The sequence below is a fragment of the Citrus clementina genome, unplaced genomic scaffold (assembly GCF_000493195.1).
Source record: "Citrus clementina cultivar Clemenules unplaced genomic scaffold, Citrus_clementina_v1.0 scaffold_1, whole genome shotgun sequence".
Lineage (NCBI taxonomy): Eukaryota > Viridiplantae > Streptophyta > Magnoliopsida > Sapindales > Rutaceae > Citrus > Citrus x clementina.
In genome coordinates, this window is record NW_006263303.1 from 10,507,780 (window position 1) to 10,529,389 (window position 21,610).

A 21,610-nucleotide genomic window follows, 5' to 3' on the forward strand; every position below is an offset into this window, starting at 1 on the left:
TCAAGATTGGGAGCCATTATTGGTACAGTCGAGGAGGTGGAGACAGGCGAAAATGGGGAATGCATTGGAGAGCATGCACGAGTCAGAATCAGAGTGGATATCTCAAAGCCTTTAAAGAAAATCATTTTCTTGGAACCAGAGGGTGAGGAGAAAATACCAATGCCGATTAGGTATGAGAGATTACCAGACTTTTGTTTTTGCTGTGGAACCCTTGGCCATCAATTTAGAGAATGTATCAAATATAAAGATCAGAAACAAGAAGATCTTGCATTCGGCCCATGGATGAGAGCAGTTACAATGACTGAGCAGGCTAATTCTCATAAAGCCAAAAATAAGTGGAATGGAGGCAACAATTCAAGGGAGGAGGAATCGGCAAACCAAGAAGGCCATGAAAATCAACAGCAAAACCAGAAACATCCCAACTCAGACTCAGGAAACGGGTTAGAAACAACCCGGATTGAAGTGGGTGGAGCTACAACACCAACGAGTAAAAGCCACGTGGCTGAGATGGATGCAGAAACATTAATGCTAGAGGGAGCAAAATCGATGGAACAACAAGTTGGCTGTGATAATCTGACCACAATAGCTGGCAAGAATCAGATGTTGGGGAATGTGGAAAATGAAGCGGGAGGAAAGTGGAGGGAATTGGCGAATACAAAGGAAAGCCAAAGTTTGGGGTTAATGGGCTTAAAAAATAAAGCCCAAACAATTTCAATCGAGGGAGAAGTAACAGCCAAGAAAAAGCCCAAATAAAAAAAATGGAAGCATCTGGCCAGGGACATGTGTTCTAAGGATGAAAACAAAATGAGTTTACTTGTAAAGAAACGGCCTAGAGGAGAAGTGGGAAAATGGTACCCATAAGCAAAGAAGTTAAAGATGAGTAGTTCGGTGGAGAGGGCAGTAGCACAGGATGGAGTGTTTTTCTTAGCAACACTTAATGCAAGTACAAACTCAGAAGCATCAGATATGGAAGAAATGGAGGTGATAGGGTCCACTATCGAAGAAATATCGGCGGAGGCTGAGGGTCAGCCTCGCCGAGAGTCATGAAAATCCTCAGCTGGAACGTCCGGGGCTTGGGGAATTCCCGAACGTCACTCAAGAAAAATCTCCAAACACATAGGCCGCAAATTGTTTTCTTATGCGAAACAAAAATGCTACCTATGTAGATGAACAATGTTCGAGTCGAATTAAATTTTGAGAATTGTTTTACCGTAAGCATGAATGGTTTAGGAGGGGGTCTAGCAATGTTATGGAGCTCTGACATAGATGTAAAAATAGTCTCTTACAGTCAACACCATATAGATGCTGAGATATGTGAAGAAGGAGGATCGAATTGGAGATGTACGGGGGTTTACGGACACCCAGAAATAGCTCAGAAGAGGCACACATGGACTTTAATGAAAAGGTTAGCAAGCTTATCTTCCTTACCATGGTTATGCTTTGGTGATTTCAATGAAATTTTACACTTAAGTGAGAAGAAAAGAGGTAGTGCTAGGGATGTTAATATGATTTCTGGGTTTAAAGATGCTATTAGAGAGTGTAGCTTAGCTGATTTGGGTTGCACAGGAAGATTTTTCACATGGTCAAACCAAAGATATGGGCCAAACTTTATAGAAGAGAGAATAGACAGATTTTTATGCAACAAGGAGTGGGGTAATTATTTTCAAGAATTGGCAGCTACAAACTTAGAGTCATGGACGTCAGATCATAGCCCCATTATGATGGAAGTGGTTAAGAAGGGTGTAGAGCAAATTTGTAAAAGGCAGAGTTGGCGTAGAATCCACTATGAGGATATGTGGAGCTCTTACGATGCTTGTAAAGAGATAGTTAAGAATGAGTGGACTAGCCATGGAGGGGGGACAAATGCAAACCCAGTGCAACTTTTCAAAAAATCAGCCACGACATCAATGGCTCACCTGAGAATCTGGAGCAAAGAAGAGTTTGGGGAGAGAAAAAAGAAGCTAGAATTATTAGTGAATGAGTTGCAGCTGATCAGACAAAGCGAGAAGCCTTATGAGTGTGGAGCTAAGATAAAAAAGATTGAGAAGCAAATTGATAACATTCTGATTGATGAGGAGATATACTGGAAACAGAGATCAAGAGCGGATTGGCTGAAAGAGGGAGACAAGAACACAAAGTTTTTCCATTCAAAAGCCTCCTCCAGAAAAAGAAAGAATAAGATGAGAGGAATTGAAACTGATCAAGGCAACTGGATCAAAGATGAAAGAGAAGTAGAGAAGGAGTTTTGTGACTATTTTGAAGGGCTTTTTAAGTCTTCGAATCCTTCTCATGACCAACTAAAAGCTGCCCTGGCAAGTCTAGTTCCAAACGTTTCGGATAAAATGAATGAAGAGCCTCAATAGCCCTTTACCGAAGATGAGATAACAACAGCCTTGGCGCAGATGTGCCCCACCAAAGCCCCTAGACCTGATGGACTGCCAGCGGTGTTTTTTCAAAAGCATTGGAAAATTGTCCGTGAAAGGGTGATCACTGCATGCCTCCATGTGCTCAATGAGAAAGGTACTCTTGCTCCACTCAATCACACATATATTGCACTCATTCCTAAAGTTGAGAAACCAAGGAAAGTGACTGAATATAGACCCATAAGTCCTTGTAATGTAATCTATAGGTTAGTGGCAAAAACCATTGCAAATAGACTTAAACACTTACTCAATACGATTAGATCCCCCACTCAAAGTGCTTTTATTCCCAATAGACTCATCACTGACAATGTTATCATTGGGTATGAATGTCTTCATAAAATTCGTCATAGCAAAGGAAAGAAAAATGGTTTTCTGGCTCTAAAATTAGACATTAGCAAAGCCTATGATCGAGTGGAATGGTCTTTTGTAAAAGCTACAATGCTTAGGCTAGGATTTTCCTTTGGTTGGGTTGATCTAATTATGAGATGTATTACCACCGCATCCTTTTCAGTCCTTATTAATGGGGTTGCAAAAGGGTTGATACGACCTCAAAGAGGACTTAGGCAAGGTTGTCCGTTGTCTCCATATCTTTTTATTTTGTGTGCTGAGGTGTTCTCCAGCTTACTAATGCAGGCAGAAAACCAGAATCTTATACATGGAATGAGGTTTGGGAACACCATCACGGTATCCCACTTGTTGTTTGCAGATGATAGCTTAATTTTCATGAGGGCCACAATAGATGATTGTAAGCACCTCAAGGCACTCTTTGACTGTTACAGCATGGCTTCGGGACAACTTTTCAACCTAGACAAACCCTCAATGTTTTTCAGTGGCAAGAACAAAGCTGATCAAGTGGCTGCCATTAAAGAAATCTTTCAGTTGAAGGTCGTTTCCAGGCACGAAAAATATCTAGGGCTGCCATCCATGGTTGGAAGAAACAAAAGGAATTTTTTTGATGATTTAAAGCTCAGAGTGAAGAGTAAGATTTCAAATTGGCAACACAAACACTTCTCTAGTGGTGGTAAAGAGGTCCTCATCAAAGCAATAGCCCAAGCTATTCCAACTTATGCCATGAGCGTGTTCAAAATTCCCTTGGGGTTGTGTGAAGATGTGCAGAAAATTATTGCTAGATTTTGGTGGGGATCTAAGGATGATAAGAGAGGCATCCATTAGGCTAAGTGGGAGAGGATAAGTAAAGCAAAATGCAGAGGTGGAATGGGATTCAAGGAGTTCTCGTGCTTCAATCATGCTCTAGTAGCCAAACAAGGATGGAGGATTTTGTAGTTTCCAGATTCTTTAGCAGCCCGAGTTTTGCAAGCAAGATACTTCAAGCAATCTGACTTCTTGCAAGCAAAACTGGGGTCAAATCCTTCGTATATCTGGAAAAGTATTTTGTAGGGGAGAATTGTAATCCAAAAGGGCAACAGATGGAGGATTGGTTCAGGGAACAACGTGCAAGTTCACAACAGCAACTGGATCCCAAGACCAGAAACATTCAGACCAATCTCCTCTCCAACCATCCCAAATGAGGCTGTGGTATCTAAGTTGATTGATTCTAACCAAAACTGGAATGTGATTAAAGTGTTCCAACATTTTATAAAGGAAGATGCAGAATTAATTACTAGCATTCCTCTTCCGCAAAGACCAAAGCCAGATCAGATTATGTGGCATTATGATAAGCAAGGCAATTATACTGTCAAAAGTGGATATCGGATTGCTCAGCAAATAAAATTCCAGGACTCCCCTAGTTGCTCAGTTACGGATCCAAGTATATGGAAGGCTATCTGGACTTGTTTGCTGCCTGAAAAAATTAAAATCTTCATGTGGAGAGCTGTCCGGAATTTGTTACCATCAGCTGAGAATCTTTGGAGCAAAAAAGTGATCTCAGATCCTACTTATCAACTGTGTAAAAAGACTATGGAAAGCATTTCTCATACCTTGGTGGATTGCAAAATGGCCAGGAAGGTATGGAAAATGGTCTCTTGTGCGGATAAGGTCTACACATTTGCAGAGCAAAGTATGTCGTATGTGCTGGAAGGTATGACAGAAATGCTAAATCGAACAGATTTTGAATTGTTGGTGGCTTGTTTTTGGTCAATTTGGCATGCAAGGAACCTTTTTCTATTTGAAGGAAAGAAGGTGGACCCTCTGGTTTCCATGGCAAAAGCTGAGGCAGTGTTGGACTCATATAAACGAGTCAAAATTCCCAGCTCATCACACTTGGAGAGCAAGATAACAGTTAAGCAGTAGCGGTGGAAACCACCCCCACAAGGATGGATTAAAATTAATGTAGATGCAACCACAAAGATTGAGAAACAAGTTGCAGGATTGGGAATTGTCCTAAGAGACATTAATGGGAGTGTGGTTGCTGTTGCAGTAAAGCCATCTAAGTTTTATGGAGATATAATCTTTGCTGAGGCGGAGGCTGTAGAATGGGGTCTGCAGGTTGCAAGATCTATTACTATGGCTTCGATCATAGTGGAAATTGATTCTCAAGGCGTTTCGGATCTGCTCAACAACAAGAAGAGTAATAGATTTGAAGTCTTCTGGGTGATATCGGAAATTCAAGAGCTAGTCAAAGATTTTTGTAATGTTAAAGTCCAATATACTCCAAGACATTGTAATTCCATTGCACACTCTTTAGCTAGATTAGCTCTAGGTTGTGAGGAGTCTGTCATATGGGAGAACCCATTTCCAGAAAATATCTGGTATTTGTTCCAGTCGTCTAATGAATGAAGGTTATGATTCCTTTTCAAAAAAAAAAAAGCAGAGCCTTGGTATTAAGCTTGCACGGCTCAGCAGAGATGCCTCTGCAGCTCTAAGTTCCCCCTATATGATATAAAATGCTAAACATTTGAAGCGAAAATTACAGCATTCCAGAGCTTGTCCTTGCTCCTCAAATAACTTAAATCTTTCTGAACTTCTCAAGGCGCAGCGCGCCACTTAAACTTGCATTGAAAAAATGTGGAGATTGAATTGATGGGGGTTACAGGAAAGTTTAATGATCTGCAAAAAGTTAAAAAATACTTCCGTTTAGAGGTATAAAAGAATGACACACTTTGCTGAGTTTCAGTACCAACATTCTAACATTTATTATTCAATTAAAAATAAATAATTAAAAGAATATAAGGAAAGGAAATATAACCCTAAAGGGATTTAATTTGCTTATTAGATTACTTTATTGTCATATTTATCTCTTGTGCCCTAAATTCCTTTGTGCATTAAATTTGATTACCATAAGGAGCATAGTCGATGATGAGTGATAGTATTCATATTGCAGATCCTTGAGAAGGAGCAGGAAATTGGAAAATGCTGAGGAAGATGTAGATTATAAAGCCCTCGAAGATGGATTTGTGAGTTGATATATTCGTCAATTACAATTTCTTCATCAACCTCCTCTACCAACTGTCTGGTTCTTATTTTAGTCTTCTTGCTTGACAGGTTGCTATTACTCCTGTCTCATTATCTTCAACATTGTAGTCAGAGATTCAAACATTAGTTTCAAACTGGAAGGCAATTACAATTGGTAGGGGAAGAGTAATGTTTCCTTTCTTGCGAGCAAACATTAATCAGGTTGCTGTTTAGGCAGACTTATGTAACCACTATGAAACCGGATACTTGGCATTTCTTGCCATTGATTTCTGTAATGTACAGGTTTTATGCCCATGTTAATTTAGTGCAGGCAAGCTATTTTTATTCTGCTTGTCTCTTCCTATCTTGCCCTTGAACTTGGAAACGTTGTAAGTTGGCTAGTTCGAGGAAGCCAATCCCTTCCAAGTAAAACACAAGTATTTATTTGATTAAATGATTCATGCTTTTATTAATCAACCATGGCTTATTTATGCAAGCTAAACAAAATAGAAACATGAACAAAATAATCCCAACAAATCAGGAACTGGAGACTAAGGCTCCGTTTGGTACATCTTATTAAATAGAGCTTATAACAGTAGAGCTTATAGCAGTAGAGCTTATACCAATAGAGCTTTTGAACAAAAAGTCATTAGGTGTTTGGTTGTCAATAAAAAAAGTACTTTTGAACCATTAAACTGTGTGATATTTTTTATATTATATATTTTTAGAAAAGCTCTCTAACCTCTACTCCCAAAAGCTCGAAATTTGGGCTTTTGCTAGTAGAGATAAATTAGCTTATTTAAGCTAAAAAAATTCTACTAAAAAAATAACCAAACACCATAAAAAATTTTAAAAAGTGCTTATACGATTAAATAAGCACTTATGGCTCTTAAATAAGCCATAACAAACAGACACTAAGTTGATAATATCTCAACTAACTTGGATTTATTCAACTTTACTACTACTTTATTCAATTGGACCGAACATGATCATTAACTCAATAAGCATATCAACTCTCTCCCCCTTAAAATTCTCCTTTGTCCTCAAAGGTGATGTCTGGAAATTGTTCCGTGATAAAATTTCAATCTTCCCAAGTTGCATCAGCTGGAGACATCCCTTACCAGTGGACAAGAAACTCTTGCTTCTTCTTGTGGATTCAACAATCAAGTATTGCTTGCGGCATAGGCATAATTTTCTCTTCACTAAGTATCGTTTTTGGCAATGGGTGTTGCACCTTTATATGCTCTCCAATCTTCTTCTTAAGGAGTGAAACATGAAAAACGGGGTGAATGCAAGAAACCAAGGCAATTCTAGCTTGTAGGCTACTGCTCCAATTCGTTGTAATACTTTATAGAAGCCATAATACTTGGAAGCTAATTTAGAATTTTTCCTCATAGATACTGAGAGTTGTCAATAAGGCTATAGCTTCAGATACACCATATCTCCAACAGAAAGCTCTCTCTCCTTGTGCTTCGATTCAAACGGTGTTTTCCGAATTGATGAATGATAGCTAGTATCGTAACAAAATTTTGCCCATGTCAGCCATTTTACCCAATTGGACATGAACTCGAAAAGCATCTTAAATACATCTCGAGCGTACGGTTAACCACTTCACTCTGCTTATCTGTTTGAGGATGATAGGCGGAACTATAGTTGAAAGAGGTACCTTGAAGCTGAAATAGTTCCCGCTAGAATGTATCACACACAATAGAATGAGGCATACCATGAAACTGGAATACTTAATCGAAGAAAACACGGGCAATACTCTCAGCAGTATAATGATGAGGAATGGCAATAAAATGTGCATATTTTGACAACCAGTCTACAACAACTAGTATAGTAGATTTACCATGAGAATGTGGCAGCCCCTCAATGAAGTCCATGGCTATATCCTCTCATATTTGAGCTGGTACTGGAAGTGGCTGTAAAGTCCCGCAGGCATCAATTGCTCAACCTTATTTTGCTGACAAACATCGCAATTTCTGATGAAGGATTTGATTCTATTTCGCATTCCCTTCCAATAGAAATTTGCACGAACTCGGTGGAAAGTCTTCAAAAAACCTTCATGTGTGTTGTTGTGAAATTGCTCAATGATGTCAAGAATGAGAGTTGAATCTTCTTCTAAATACATTTTTTCCTTAAAAAATAAGACCCCATCCTGCAACTTCCATAGACCTATGACCTCACCATTCTTGACCCTCTGCAATAGTTCTCGGAGAGAAATTTTAGATTGTATTTCTTCTTTGACAGCTTCAACCCAATTAGGTAGCAGTTTAGAGATATCATGATTTTCCCTTGAAACTTCCTCCTTCTTGTCTGTTCTTGAAAGTGCGTCAGCTACTATATTGTCCTTTCTGCGTTTGTACTCAACTATAAAATCAAATCCCATTAATTTATAAAGTCATGTTTGCTGTGCTCTGGTGGTAATCTGTTGAGAGTAGAGATGCTTAAGGCTCCGATGGTCAGTACGAACTATAAACTGCCTACCAAGCAAATAAGGCCACCATTTTTGTACCGCCAAGACAAGTGCTAGTATTTCTTTTTCATAAGTGGACAACAACAAATTGTTCCCTTAGAGTGCCAAACTATAAAAGGCTATGGGTCTTTCTTGCAGCAACACAGCTCCTATTCCGGACCCGAAAGCATCGCATTCAATAATGAATTTCTTTGTGAAATCTGGTAGCACCAATATTGGTGCTTGTGTCATACCTTTCTTTAGCCTCTCAAATGCTTCTTCAGCTGGCAGATCCCATTGGAATGAATTTTTCTTCAACATCCTTGTTAGTGGTCCAGCTATCTTTTCGTAATTTTATATAAACTTACGGTAATAGCCAGTTAATCCTAGAAATCCACGAAGAGCTTTAAGTGTTTAAGGTTTTGGCCAACTGAACATTGCTTCTATCTTCTCAGAATCAACAGTCACACCTGCATTTGATATTACATGGCCTAGGTACTTGACTTGTTCTTGGCCAAAGCTACACTTTTCCATCTTTACATATAAACAGTGAGGTCGTAAAATAGAAAATACAATCTTTAAATGCTCAACATGATCAACCTATGAATTGCTGTATAATAAGATATCATCAAAGAAAACTAAAATAAATTTTCTTGAGTGAGCTTTAAATACCTCATTCATGAGGGACTGAAATGTTGATGGAGCATTTGTGAGACTGAACGGCATTACCAAGAACTTGTAGTGGCCCTCGTGAGTTTTAAATGCGGTCTTTTCGACGTCATCAGGATGAACTCTGATTTGATGATATCTGGATCGAAGATCTAGATTTGAGAAAACTTTTGCACTATGATTCATCCAGAGTTCTTCAATAACTGGAATCAGAAATTTATCTTTGATAGTAACTCGATTCAAGGCCCTATAATCAACACAAAAACGCCAAGACCCATCTTGTTTCTTCACTAAGATAACCTGTGAAGAGTAATGATAGGTCCCAATCACAGCAGCAGAAAATATAATAAATACTCACTTTCTTTGGGTGAAAGATAAACCACACAATTATTTGCAGGATAATTCTCGTACCTTTATTCATTGCTAACGTTCCAATAAATAGAGTTAAGCTTAACAGATCAGCTTCAACTCAGGAAACTAACTAGCCAAAATTCAAGGAAATAAGTTGTAACAACTTTGAATGAGTAGAAATACTAAACATCAGAAAATAAAATAAAAAGCTTTTACTGCTGCTATTTACTGGTATAGACTTAGACTTGGTCTAACACAAGCTAAAAACTTGGGATTCTTCTTAGGAGTTCGCTGAGATCTTCTTGGCCTATCAATACTTCCCCCGCCAATTGGATCCTTGTCCTCAAGGTCCAGATAAGGAAACTGATTACGCAGCAGTGATGAGTCTTCCCATGTAGCATCTTCTTTGGGCAACTGCTTCCACTTCACCAAGCTCTCCTCGATGAATTTATTGCCTTGCTTAATCCAGCGTGTATCGAGGATAGTCTCTGGTTCTACGGAAGCCACACCTTCATCAGTAATAGGTGAAAGCTCTAAAGTAACTTGTGGAGGACCCCCAACATATTTCTTCAAGAGAGAGACATGAAAAACAGGGTGAATTTTGGTGCCTGCTGGTAGGTGTAATTGGTAAGCAACATTACCGATCTTCTTCTCGATTTGATAAGGGCCATAGAACTTGCTAGCAAGTTTTTGATGAACACGTTTGAAGGCAGTTTGTTGGCGATAAGGATGAAGCCTGAGAAGGACCATCTCACCTACTTGAAACTCCACATTTTGCCTCTTCTTGTCTGCTGTTTGTTTCATCCTATTGGCTGCCATGTCCAAATTCTTCTTCAAGTGCTGGAGCAATTCATCCCGCTGTAAGAAGTTTTGATCAACTTCATTAACCCGAGATAACCCATCAAAATAAAGTAGAATGGAGGGAGGAAGCCGACCATACAAGGCTTGGAAAAGTGTCATCCCCGTTGAACTGTGGTATGTGGTATTATACCAGAATTCTGCCCAAGGTAAATAACTATACCATTTTCGTGGCCATTGATGGACGAAACAGCGGAGGTATTGTTCAACACAACGGTTCACAACTTCGGTTTGTCCGTCGGTCTGCGGGTGGTAAGCGGAGCTCAATTTCAACTTGGTTCCTGACATAGTAAAGAACTCTTGCCAGAACTTGCTGATAAAGATGGGGTCGCGGTCACTAATGATTGAGTTCGGCATGCCATGGAGTTTGATGATGTGCTCTACAAATTGTTCAGCTACAATCTTTGCAGAAAATGGATGAGATAAGGCAACAAAATGAGCATACTTACTTAGTCGATCTACGACCACCAAAATACTATCCTTGCCGTGGGAGGAGGGAAGACCTTCAATAAAATCTAGACTAATATCATCCCACACTTGACAGGGAATGGGAAGTGGCTGAAGTAATCCCGCTGGGGCCAGAGTTTCAGTTTTTGTTTTTTGGCAAACTTCACATTGCGTAATGTAGTCTTGGACGGACCGGTACATGGACGGCCAATAAAATTGTTGAGCTAACCTTTTGAATGTCCTCAATACACCAGAATGCCCTGCCATTTTGTTGTCATGAAATTCTTGTAGCAGCTGGTTGCGGATAACTTGCGGAACAATTACTCGTGTTTTGTAGAAGCAGAGACCATTACGCATTGAGTATGGACCAGTGGGATCTATAGTGGATTGGCGGCTCACTTGCTGCATATAAGGATCATCTTATGCTGCCGTTCTCATGTCATCCCAAAGGGTAACCTGTGAAACAAACAAAGGATTAAGGAGAGGGCTGTCAGGGCGGCGAGAGAGGGCATCAGCTGCTGAATTTTCACGTCCTGGCCGGTAAAGAATTTCGTAGTCATAGCCTAAAAGCTTTGCTACCCATTTTTGTTGCTCAGGAGTGGCCACACGTTGATCCAAAAAATATTTGAGACTCCGATGATCGGTCCGAATGAAGAATTTCCTGCCCAAAAGATATGGCCGCCAAGTCTGAATTGCTTCTACAATTGCGAGCATTTCCTTAGCGTAGATGGACCATGCTCGTTTACTAATTCCCAAGGCGCGACTCATAAATGCAATTGGTTGACCCTGCTGAGTAAGGACAGCACCGATTCCATCACCTGAAGCATCAGTTTCAACAATAAAAGAGTCATTGAAATTTGGCATGGCTAAAGTTGGGGTAGTTGTCATGGCTTGCTTGAGCAGCTTGAATGCACTCGCTGCTTCTTCAGTCTACTGAAAGCTTCCCTTTTTAAGGAGATTGGTAAGGGGGCGAGCCAAAAGTCCATAGTTCTGAACAAATTTCCGGTAATAACCTGTCAAGCCTAAAAAACCACGCAATTCAGTAATATTAGCAGGTTGGGGCCAAGCTACCATGGCCTCAATTTTGTTGTTGTCTACCTTTACCCCTTGATGCGTCACAATATGGCCCAAATACTCCAGTTCTTGTTTGCCAAAGTCACACTTGCTTCCTTTGATGAAAAACTGATGTTGTCTCAGGATGTCTAATGTGGTTCTGACATGTTCTATATGTAATTCCCAGGTAGGACTATAAACAAGAATATCATCAAAAAAGACTAGTATGAACTTGCGAAGATGAGGATGGAATATCGAATTCATAATGGCTTGGAAGGTAGAAGGGGCATTGCATAGACCAAAAGGCATAACTAGATACTCAAAATGGCCATTATAGGTTCTAAATGCAGTTTTTGGAATATCGGAAGCATGTACTCGTACCTGATGATATCCAGCTCTCAAGTCTAGTTTGGTGAAATAGGCTGCCCCATACAACTCATCTAGCATATCATCTACCGTGGGGATAGGAAACCGGTCTTTGATGGTGGCTGCATTTAGTACCCGATAATCTGTGCAAAATCGCCAAGTACCATCTTTTTTCTTCACCAACAAAACGGGCGATGAGAATGGACTGGTGCTGGGTCGAATGATTCCCATGTTGAGCATCTCGTGGACCTGTTTTTCGATCTCTGCTTTTTGAAAATATGCATATCTATAGGGCCGAACATTGATGGGTTGAGTACCTTCTTTGAGGGGAATGTGATGGTCGATATCTCTTAAGGGTGGTAGCGTGGTTGGTTCCTTGAACACATCTACATAGTCCTTCAATGTCTGCTGCATATTAGGACTGATGTCTGCCCAGGTGGACCTCTCGGCATTGTGCAGGTAGATAGCAAACATCATTTGGCCTTGGCGCATCTCTTTCGCAACCGACGTCAATGATGTAGCTTGAATGGTTTGGTTAATTCCTTGTAACATCCGTGCTTGATTATCCCAGTGGAAGTCCATGGTTAATTGTTTCCAATTGCAGACCACAGAACCTAGCATCTCTAGCCATTGGATGCCTAACACTATATCAAGTCCTGCTAGGGGTAGAGAATAGAGGGTGAGTGAAAAAGTAATGCCTTGTAAATTCACTTGTACCTCTTCAAAGCGACCTTGGCAGGTTAATCGTTCCCCATTTGCTACGCGGACTGCAAACGATTTCGTTGGTATCACTGGAAGTCGAATCAATCTAGCTACTCTCTCACTCAAGAAATTGTGAGTAGATCCACTGTCAATCAACACCATCACGTGTTGAGACCCAATAGTAGCTGTTACTCGCATGGTTTGAGGGGATGTCCAGCCTGTAAGTGCATGTAATGAGATTTCTGGTTCGACTTGATCTTCTGGAGTTTCTGCCCTCTGCAACTCTCTGTCTTCCATCTCATATTCTTTGGTTTGGTTGCTGCTTGGGCACTCAAGAAGGAGTAGTTGAGGTCCTTGACACTTGTGTCCGGGGGTGAATTTCTCGTTGCAGTTGAAACAAAGACCTTGTGTTCTCCGTTTCTGCATTTCGTCCCAACTCAACCTCTTGGGTGTGGCTGTTGGGTTAGAACGATTCATTGTGGTGCTGGTGGTAGGTACACGGTTCAGAAGTGGAGGTCGCGTGAACCTCTTTGTTCTGGCAATCTGCTCATCCCTCATTCTTGATAGGCTGATGGCTTCCTTCAATGTTTTGGGCTTGAACATTCGAATTCCATCGGCAATTTCGGGTTTCAATCCTCCCATGAAAGTGCCAACGAGAGCCTTCTGTGTCCATCCGTGAACTCTATTGACAAGCCTCTCAAACTCTTTTTGGTAATCACGAAGGGATCCAACCTGTCGAACTCTAGACAGAGCTTCATCAAAATCTTCACACTCTGTTGGTCCAAAACGAGCCCATAATTCCTCTTCAAAGAACTCCCAGGTCACTGAGCGGCCTTCCTCCTGGTAAGTCCGACGCATCCATTGCCACCATTGATTAGCTTCTCCTTCAAGGTGGAAAGATGCTAGAGTTACCTTCTGATTATCTGCTATGCCTTGAAATTCAAAGAATTGAGCTACTCTACTAAGCCATTCAGTGGGATCTTCTCCAGAGTATTTTGGAAACTCCAACCTTGCCATCTTGGAAGAGAAAATCTGTCTGCCGCCGTTATTCTCCTCTCGATGTGAACGGAAAGATCATTCTCGCCCATGGTTGTTGTTGCTAGAGGCTTCTCTGGTTGAAAGAAAAGCTTCTGAAAGTTTGTTGATGGTTTCCTCCAAATGGTGCAGCTTATCAGTTACGCCTAACTCCAATTGATGCATTCCATCTTGAACTCCATCGAGTCCAGCCTCCAAAGCCTCAATCCTCTCTTTGTTGGATGCCATTATAACCTGCTCTGATACCAATGATAGGTCCCAATCACAGCAGCAGAAAATATAATAAATACTCACTTTCTTTAGGTGAAAGATAAACCACACAATTATTTGCAGGATAATTCTCGTACCTTTATTCATTGCTAACGTTCCAATAAATAGAGTTAAGCTTAACAGATCAGCTTCAACTCAGGAAACTAACTAGCCAAAATTCAAGGAAATAAGTTGTAACAACTTTGAATGAGTAGAAATACTAAACATCAGAAAATAAAATAAAAAGCTTTTGCTGCTGCTATTTACTGGTATAGACTTAGACTTGGTCTAACACAAGCTAAAAACTTGGGATTCTTCTTAGGAGTTAGCTGAGATCTTCTTGGCCTATCAAGTAAGGACTGGCACTTGATCGAATGACACCTGATCTCAACATCTCAGCTACCATTTTCTCTATTTCTGCTTTCTGAAAATAGGGGTAACGATATGGCTTTACCGATACTGGTCCTTAGTTAGGTTGCAGTGGTATCCTGTGATCATGGGCACTGCCTTGGAGGAAGGTCTTTAGGTTCCGAAAATACATATCTGTAAGTGCTTAAAATTTATTGCACTTGTTTCGGCACTGGAAGGGTTTCATTTTAAGTGTTGGAAACATTTAGCTGTAGTAAAAAACCTTCTTTCTTTTTCCTCATCGCTTGTTGACATTGAAGGTGACCCACCAATTTATTTTGTGGAGTAGATAGACCCTGCAACACCATGTCCTTCCCACTTACCTTAAACTTACCAGCTTAGAAAAATCCCATTCAATAGGACCCAATGTACTTAGCCACTGAGTGCCTAAAACAACATCATAGCCTTCAAGGGGTAACAAATAAAAATCCACAATTAATGGAACTCCTTGTAATTTAATTGGAGTTTGCGGACATGTACCTAGGCTACTCAATCTTTCACCGGATGCCACCATCACATTGAGCTGCTTGATTGGTATTGGTTGTAGCCCCACCCTTTCGGCTGGCTCTTGTCGGACAAAATTGTGGGTGCTTCCAGAGTCAATAAGTATTGTCACCACCTTTTGCACCAGCCTTCCCATAACTCCCATCATTTCGGGAGTTTGAGTTCCAACCATGGCATGGAAAGAAATTTCAGTTGCTGTCTCAGTTTGTTCAACAGCCTCATCTCCCTCAATCTCCATCTCGACATTTTCATTACTATCTTCAAAGCTTGCTTGAATTAGGAACAACATTTTGCAACGATGGCCAGGGCTGAATTTTTTATTGCATTTGAAGCTAAGCCTTTCTTTTTCGGCTCGTTTAACTCTTCAATTGTCATCTTTTTCATTGGCACACGAGGCAAGCTTGTGGGTGCCACACTATGAGATTGAGAACCCTTTTTACATCAACAGAGGATTTGCGTCTAGAGAATTCTCTTGCTTCATATAACCGAGCCAACCCGATAGCCGAAGTCAAGCTGTCTGGTCGATTGGTTTGTACATCAATACGAATTGATTCACACAAACCACTAATAAAACAGCTCACTTGGCGTGCTTGAGATAGATGTTCGACTTTAGCTAACAATTTCTCAAACTTACTTTGATATTCCTCTACACTTCCAGATTGTTGTAACTTGGTTAGCTCTCCAAAGAAATCAAGAAATTTGTTAGGACCATACCTTGAGTGAAGCCATTCTTTAAATTCATTCCAAGATATGTAAACCGCTTCTTGTTTCAGTAGTTGGTACCATAGTTGTGCATCGCTCTCCAAGTGAAATGAAGCTAAAGAAACTTGATCGGCAGTAGGAGTTTCATAGATTTTAAAGAACTGTTCAGCTCTGCATAACTAGCTTGTTGGATCCGCCCTACCATCAAATCTTGGAAAGTCTAATTTTACTAGTTTTAGTGCATAGCAATGGCTGGAACTAGCTTGAGGTGTGTTATCGTTGCCGTTGCTATGTCCTCTTTGGACTCGCTGAGGAGTCGAAGAATCTTCTGCCTTATCATTAGCTGCTTGACTTGATATTTGATCTATCCGTGCATTCAGCCTTTCAAACATTAAGCTAATTTGGCTGAGGATTTCATTTTGGCTAGTGGTTAGTGACTCAATACTCTTTTCAATATTCTCCACTCTTTGATCCATAGCCAGGCTCTGATACCACTTTGGTACAAGCAAGCTATTTTTATTCTGCTTGTCTCTTCCTATCTTGCCCTTGCACTTGGAAACGTTGTAAGTTGGCTAGTTCGAGGAAGCCAATCCCTCCCAGGTAAAACACAAGTATTTCTTTGATTACATGATTCATGCTTTTATTAATCAACCATGGCTTATTTATACAAGCTAAACAAAACAGAAACTTGATTACTTGAACAAAATAATCCCAACAAATTAGGAACTGGATACTAAGTTGATAATATCTCAACTAACTTGGACTTATTCAACTTTACTACTACTTTATTCAATTGGACCGAACATGACCATTAACTCAATAAGCATATTAGCTACGCTACCATGCTAAATGTTACCAGGCAACTCGTGTTTCTTTATACTAAAAACAAATGTTTGTTATCTTTCAACGCATTTGGAAATTGTAACTTTGGCATGCCAAAATGTATAACTGAATATTGGTGTAATGAAATAGGACTAGCTCTTCACCCGTTCAATCTTTAAATAGCTTTCTTCCTCAGAATGAAAAGGTGGGCATGCATGGCTTGTCGTTTAGTTTAAAGAAGGGAAAAGAACTTCTCGAGCTCGACCTCCTATTATATAAAGATATTACCTACTGCACTAATATTATATTTGTGCACAATTATGGTAGGCGACATTGAACCTTACCCAATTATAAGGAGCCGTAGGCGTGCTAGCTAACTAGTTTTGGGCTCGATTTTGATATTAGGATGCTGTGACTTTCTATTACTTTGGGAAGAAAAGAGAAATCAAAAAATAAGAAAAAAAGAGAGATCAAAAAATAAAATTAATAATAAGTAAACATATTATACGTTTATCATTATATAATTGTGAGACCAAGTCATTCAACTTTTAATTCGAGCAGTAAATGTTCATCAAACATTTCAGTACTAGAGTTATTACCTACTAGTATTATCTTGCCATTTTTACCTTTGTTGTTTACGAAACACTTTACCAAACATTTTAATATCATAGATACTACCTACAAATATTAATAGACAGGTGATTTTCGGGGTTGAGAAAGCCTAAATTTATTTTTTAGCCCTTTAACTCTCCCAAGATTCGAATTTACTCATCATTTTACTATTAGAGATTTCACTTACTAATATTGAGGGTCCTTGATGCAAGGTAATTCGAAGTATAGTGACTAAGGATGATACCTAACTCTTCTGGAATACTCTGGATAAGCTCTCAATTCTTGTGTAATTAGATTGATTAGACTCGAGATGTGTCTGCAAAAGAAACTCCAAAGGTCAAGTTAATATTTGAAGATTTTAAAAGTAAATTTAGATCTTAATTCTCTCTTGACTAAATTCTGAAATTAGTCAAAAGATTCTTTCTCGATCATTTGGCTATTATTTATAGACTGAGAGATGACTGGTTGGTTAGAAAATATTTTTTAGATATGAATCCTCGTTGTTCTTCTCTTAATTTGATTTAGGATGTTAGATATAATAACCATTTTTGTCTGTATTTGAAATCTCAACAAGTGATTCTATTAGTAACCATGTGCTTTCACTTTATAAACTTTTCAGGGATTATTGTCATTTGCTTTCTCTGGGCTATCTGTGTAAATCATCCATCAACCACTAATCTTAAATCTGAGTTTGTCTGTAAGTTTCATCCAATATTGACTTGTAATTTAGGATTAATGTGAATCCGGTTGTATCGACCTTTAATTTGGGATCAATATGAAATGCATTTGACGTTTAAATTAACAAGTTTTAAAAAATACGTGGTGTAACGTAAGTGGTTATATTTTTTGGCACTTGTGAAAATAATTAGAGAAATAATTTTTGAGTGGATAAATCCTATATTTAGTTTTTAGCCTTTAATTTCTTTCAAAATTCAAATTTGTTAAATATTCAATATTACAAATATCATATACTAGTATATTTAAACAGATAATTTTTAAGTAGACGAACAAATTTTAAAACTATTTAAGCCACCTTTTGGGCGTAGACGTGTGATTTTTTTTCAATACATAAATAAAAAGAGAAAAAAATCAACTAAGAGTATCTCCAAAAGACTATAAATTTTACTCTTCAAATATTTATTTACTTACCTATGTGGAAAATAGAAAAGTAAAAAAAAATACATTATTCTCCAAAAGACTCTTCAAATATAAATGAGTTAATATTATTTTAATTAAATAACTATTTTTTTAAAGAAAAAGTCAATAGTTATTAAAGTACCTCTCTCTCTTTCTCTAACAAAAAGTAATAAAATATAAATTGAAGAGGGAGAAAGTAACTCTCTTAATTTAAAGAGAGATGATCATTTCTTTTTTGAAGAATCTTAATTAGAGTGTTTTTTAAAATTTTAAATACTAATGTGGCTCTTCAAATAAGTAATAAAATCTTATTTGAAGAGTGTTATGGTGATGCTTTAAGACAATTGAGAACCCATCTTGAATGGTTCAATCCCCCACTACTGACAAAATACGAATATATTTTTTTTAAAGGGAGTAGCTTATTTCGGAGTTGATTAATACACAAGTAGAATTGTATATTTATTGAAAAGAAAAGAAACAGTTTAAAGAACTTCTAGTCGAAGGATTTTCCTATCTTGCATTTATTGTAACTTATAATTGATTTTTTTTAATACAAAAATCGTAATAAAATAGTGAAATCCGGTGGCCAAATTTTACGTAGCTGTAACAGGGAGACGGTAAATGAGATGTTGAAATTCAAACCGTCTCACTTACCAAATGAAGACAACATGCATTACTTCAGCGAAACGTGGCATTCATGCTGAAAGGGTCACAACGAAGAATGATATTCTCATAGACCGCTTGATCTTTACCGTTCAAATTTCGCGCGGGAAGGATCCAACGTCTGTAATGGTCGCCGCTTGGTGTTATTGTAGAAAATTCAATTTTACCCTTGACAGAGGGGCTGCTATATTTAGCATCAAAAACTGACAAATTATACACTGCATCTGCATGCAGGTCTGGTGGTCTGGTGGAGAGATGATGATACAACGAATTACGGCAAGTGTTCCGCATGGAATACGAAGAAATTTGCGGTGACTTCACAACGACTTAAAGACACGTGGCTGGAGGTTGTGTTTGTTAGTGTCCTTACTGTCGTATAGTGAATAAAAGCAATTTTAAAATCTGACGAGCGGGCCACACAAGATACAGCTTCCTACTACAAAATACAAATGACAAAAAGCGCAGTTACGTGACGAGTCAGTGTCTCTCTGTTTGCATATAAAAGCTATGAAAATCTCAGTTCTTTTGTCACCCATTGAAATCAGACTAAGTAAACACAGTGACCAACAAAATGGTGATACCTACAGCTGTGGCCGGCGGCGCCGGCGGGACTTTTTGTTCAGTTTGTTCTTCAAATCTTTTTCCAAAACCTAAATCCTGCCAAGACGTGGCAATGGAAACAATAGAAGAAACAGTTGAAACAGAGAATAAGATACCCTTGATTACGGTCAAAGAAGACGAAGAGGAAGAGAAAGAAGCTTCAACATATGAGAACAGCAACGGCGGTGGGCCATCCTCGTCTTCTTCTTCCATGCCGACTTTACCCAGAATCAAAGAAGAAGAAGAAGAAGAAGAAGAAGAAGAAGAAGAGGAAGGCGCCTTTGATGATGAACTTGTCGGCGGCGGATCGTTGCCAAAGCCAATGGAAGGATTAAACGAGGTCGGTCCGCCGCCCTTTTTGAGGAAAATATACGAGATGGTGGAGGATCCGGAAACCGACCCGGTTGTTTCTTGGAGCCTCAATCGTAACAGCTTTATCGTTTGGGAATCTCACGACTTCTCCGAAAATCTTCTTCCCAAGTATTTCAAGCACAAGAATTTCTCCAGCTTCATTCGCCAGCTCAATACTTATGTGAGTAACCACCAACCAACTTTAATTATTATTATTTTTATTTTTATTTTGGAATGGAGGAGGTAGTATTTGTGATTTGGGTTTGGGTTTTGACAGTGCAAAGTTGTGTTATTATTTAGGGGTTTAAGAAGATTCACTCGAATAGATGGGAATTTGCAAACGAAAAGTTTCGAGGAGGGAAGAAACATTTGCTTAAAAACATTAAGAGAAGAAGTAGATTTAACAAGGCACAAGATGGAACAGTAACTTTAGCTTGTGTTGATTCTGCCAAATTCGGAGTGGAGATGGAGCTTGAGACCCTAAGGAATGATCAGAAGACATTGAGATTGGAAATGTTGAAACTTAGACAGCAACAAGATGAGTCACTGTGTCAAATGAGTGCAGTTGCAGAACGCATTCGGTGCGCAGAGTGTAAGCAGCAACAGATGTTGAATTTCTTTGCCAAAATTGCTAAATACCCTAACTTTGTTCAACAATTAGTTCACAAGAGAAAGCAACAGAGAGAGCTTCACGGGGATGAATTCAAATTGAGTAAGAAACCAAGATTGACAGCAACCCAATTAGAGTCTCAAAGCGTGCCTGAGTCTGTGGACAGCAGCGAAAATGTCAATTGTAGAAACCAAGCTCGGGAGCAATTGGCAACAATGCAATCTGAGCTGACTGATATGTTGCCGGCAGACAGTACAAATATTGACACAACGGATACTCCGCCGGCGTTCCAAGCTCTTATGGATGACGATGGCTTGTGTAGAAGTCCTATTCAGGATCTTAAGGGGAATGTGATGTGTACATGTGGAAATGGAACAACAATTACTGCTCAGGACTCATCTTCTGTTTATAACACCTTCTTGGGAAACGTACTTGGGGACAGTTCAATTACAGAGAATGGGACCGATGATGATCAAGTCGCTGTGAGCGACAGTCAGCTTTTTCATGAGCTGGAGGATTTGATTGGAAAGTCCCATAGTTGGGGTGGTTATGTAAATGAGCTCGCGGAACAAGTTGATTGTGATGGATCCATCCTTTGACTCCTTTTTTCTCGGTGGTATGTTACATTAATCCCCTCATTTTATCAAGTTGTATCTATGTTCTAAGATTTGTTAGAATGTGATTTAATTTATGGTGTAGGAATAGTGAATATTAATTGCTTTCGCAATTATTGCAGGGGAGCTGCCGAGCTGAAGATGATGTGGTGGTTTTGTAGACTTCACAGATCAGTTAAAATATGCGGGCCCATGAATTCCTGTGAAACCAAACCATTTTGAAAAACCAGTGTTTTGTTCATATATGTGTATCAAATTGTACACATCTAACCTCTTTTCTTTTCTTCAATCTTTGTCATTTACTTCTCCATGTGTAACCATTCCCTGTTTTCTTAGAATTGTATATTTGCTGTTCCTAGCACATGGTACATATTATAAGCTTGATCTTCCATCGCCATGGGAATTTGATGCTGCATGCATGACATTTCTCGTTGGGTTGAATTTCTGTTTTATATGCAAAAAAGAGTAATAATAATAATAATAATAAAATCTCTCTTGACGACAGGTCCGGTGGAATTAAAAATTCAAGTGGATAATTAATAGTTGCTAGATAAAAAGGTTAAAAGAAAATCACATTTTACAAGATGATTTTAATTTTATAAAAGGGTAAACTTCAATTCACCTATAA

The 21,610-nt window shown here is 39.1% G+C and overlaps 1 protein-coding gene and 1 long non-coding RNA gene across 2 annotated transcripts; one reads left to right on the top strand and one right to left on the bottom strand.

Moving 5' to 3' along the window:
- Positions 1–3,537: 3,537 nt before the first annotated feature.
- Positions 3,538–9,476, bottom strand: LOC112095893. The gene is made up of 3 exons (XR_002904035.1): positions 9,310–9,476; positions 7,390–7,393; positions 3,538–3,549 (listed from the first exon to the last, which is right to left on the bottom strand). It is a non-coding gene; the product is annotated as an uncharacterized LOC112095893 (long non-coding RNA).
- A 9,868-nt stretch (positions 9,477–19,344) lies between these two features.
- Positions 19,345–21,366, top strand: LOC18054492 (heat shock factor protein HSF30). Its single transcript, XM_024177572.1, has 3 exons — positions 19,345–19,939; positions 20,059–20,984; positions 21,105–21,366. Exons 1-2 carry the CDS (start codon positions 19,379–19,381, stop codon positions 20,965–20,967), a joined length of 1,470 nt encoding a protein of 489 aa, XP_024033340.1. The 5' UTR covers positions 19,345–19,378; the 3' UTR covers positions 20,968–20,984; positions 21,105–21,366.
- Positions 21,367–21,610: the final 244 nt, after the last annotated feature.

Excerpts from the sequence above, each read along its gene's own strand:
- LOC18054492 (XM_024177572.1), top strand. The coding sequence starts at position 19,379 with ATGGTGATACCTACAGCTGTGGCCGGCGGCGCCGGCGGGACTTTTTGT. Across the intron at positions 19,940-20,058 it reads TTCGCCAGCTCAATACTTAT|GGGTTTAAGAAGATTCACTC; the intron begins GTGAGTAACCAC and ends GTTATTATTTAG.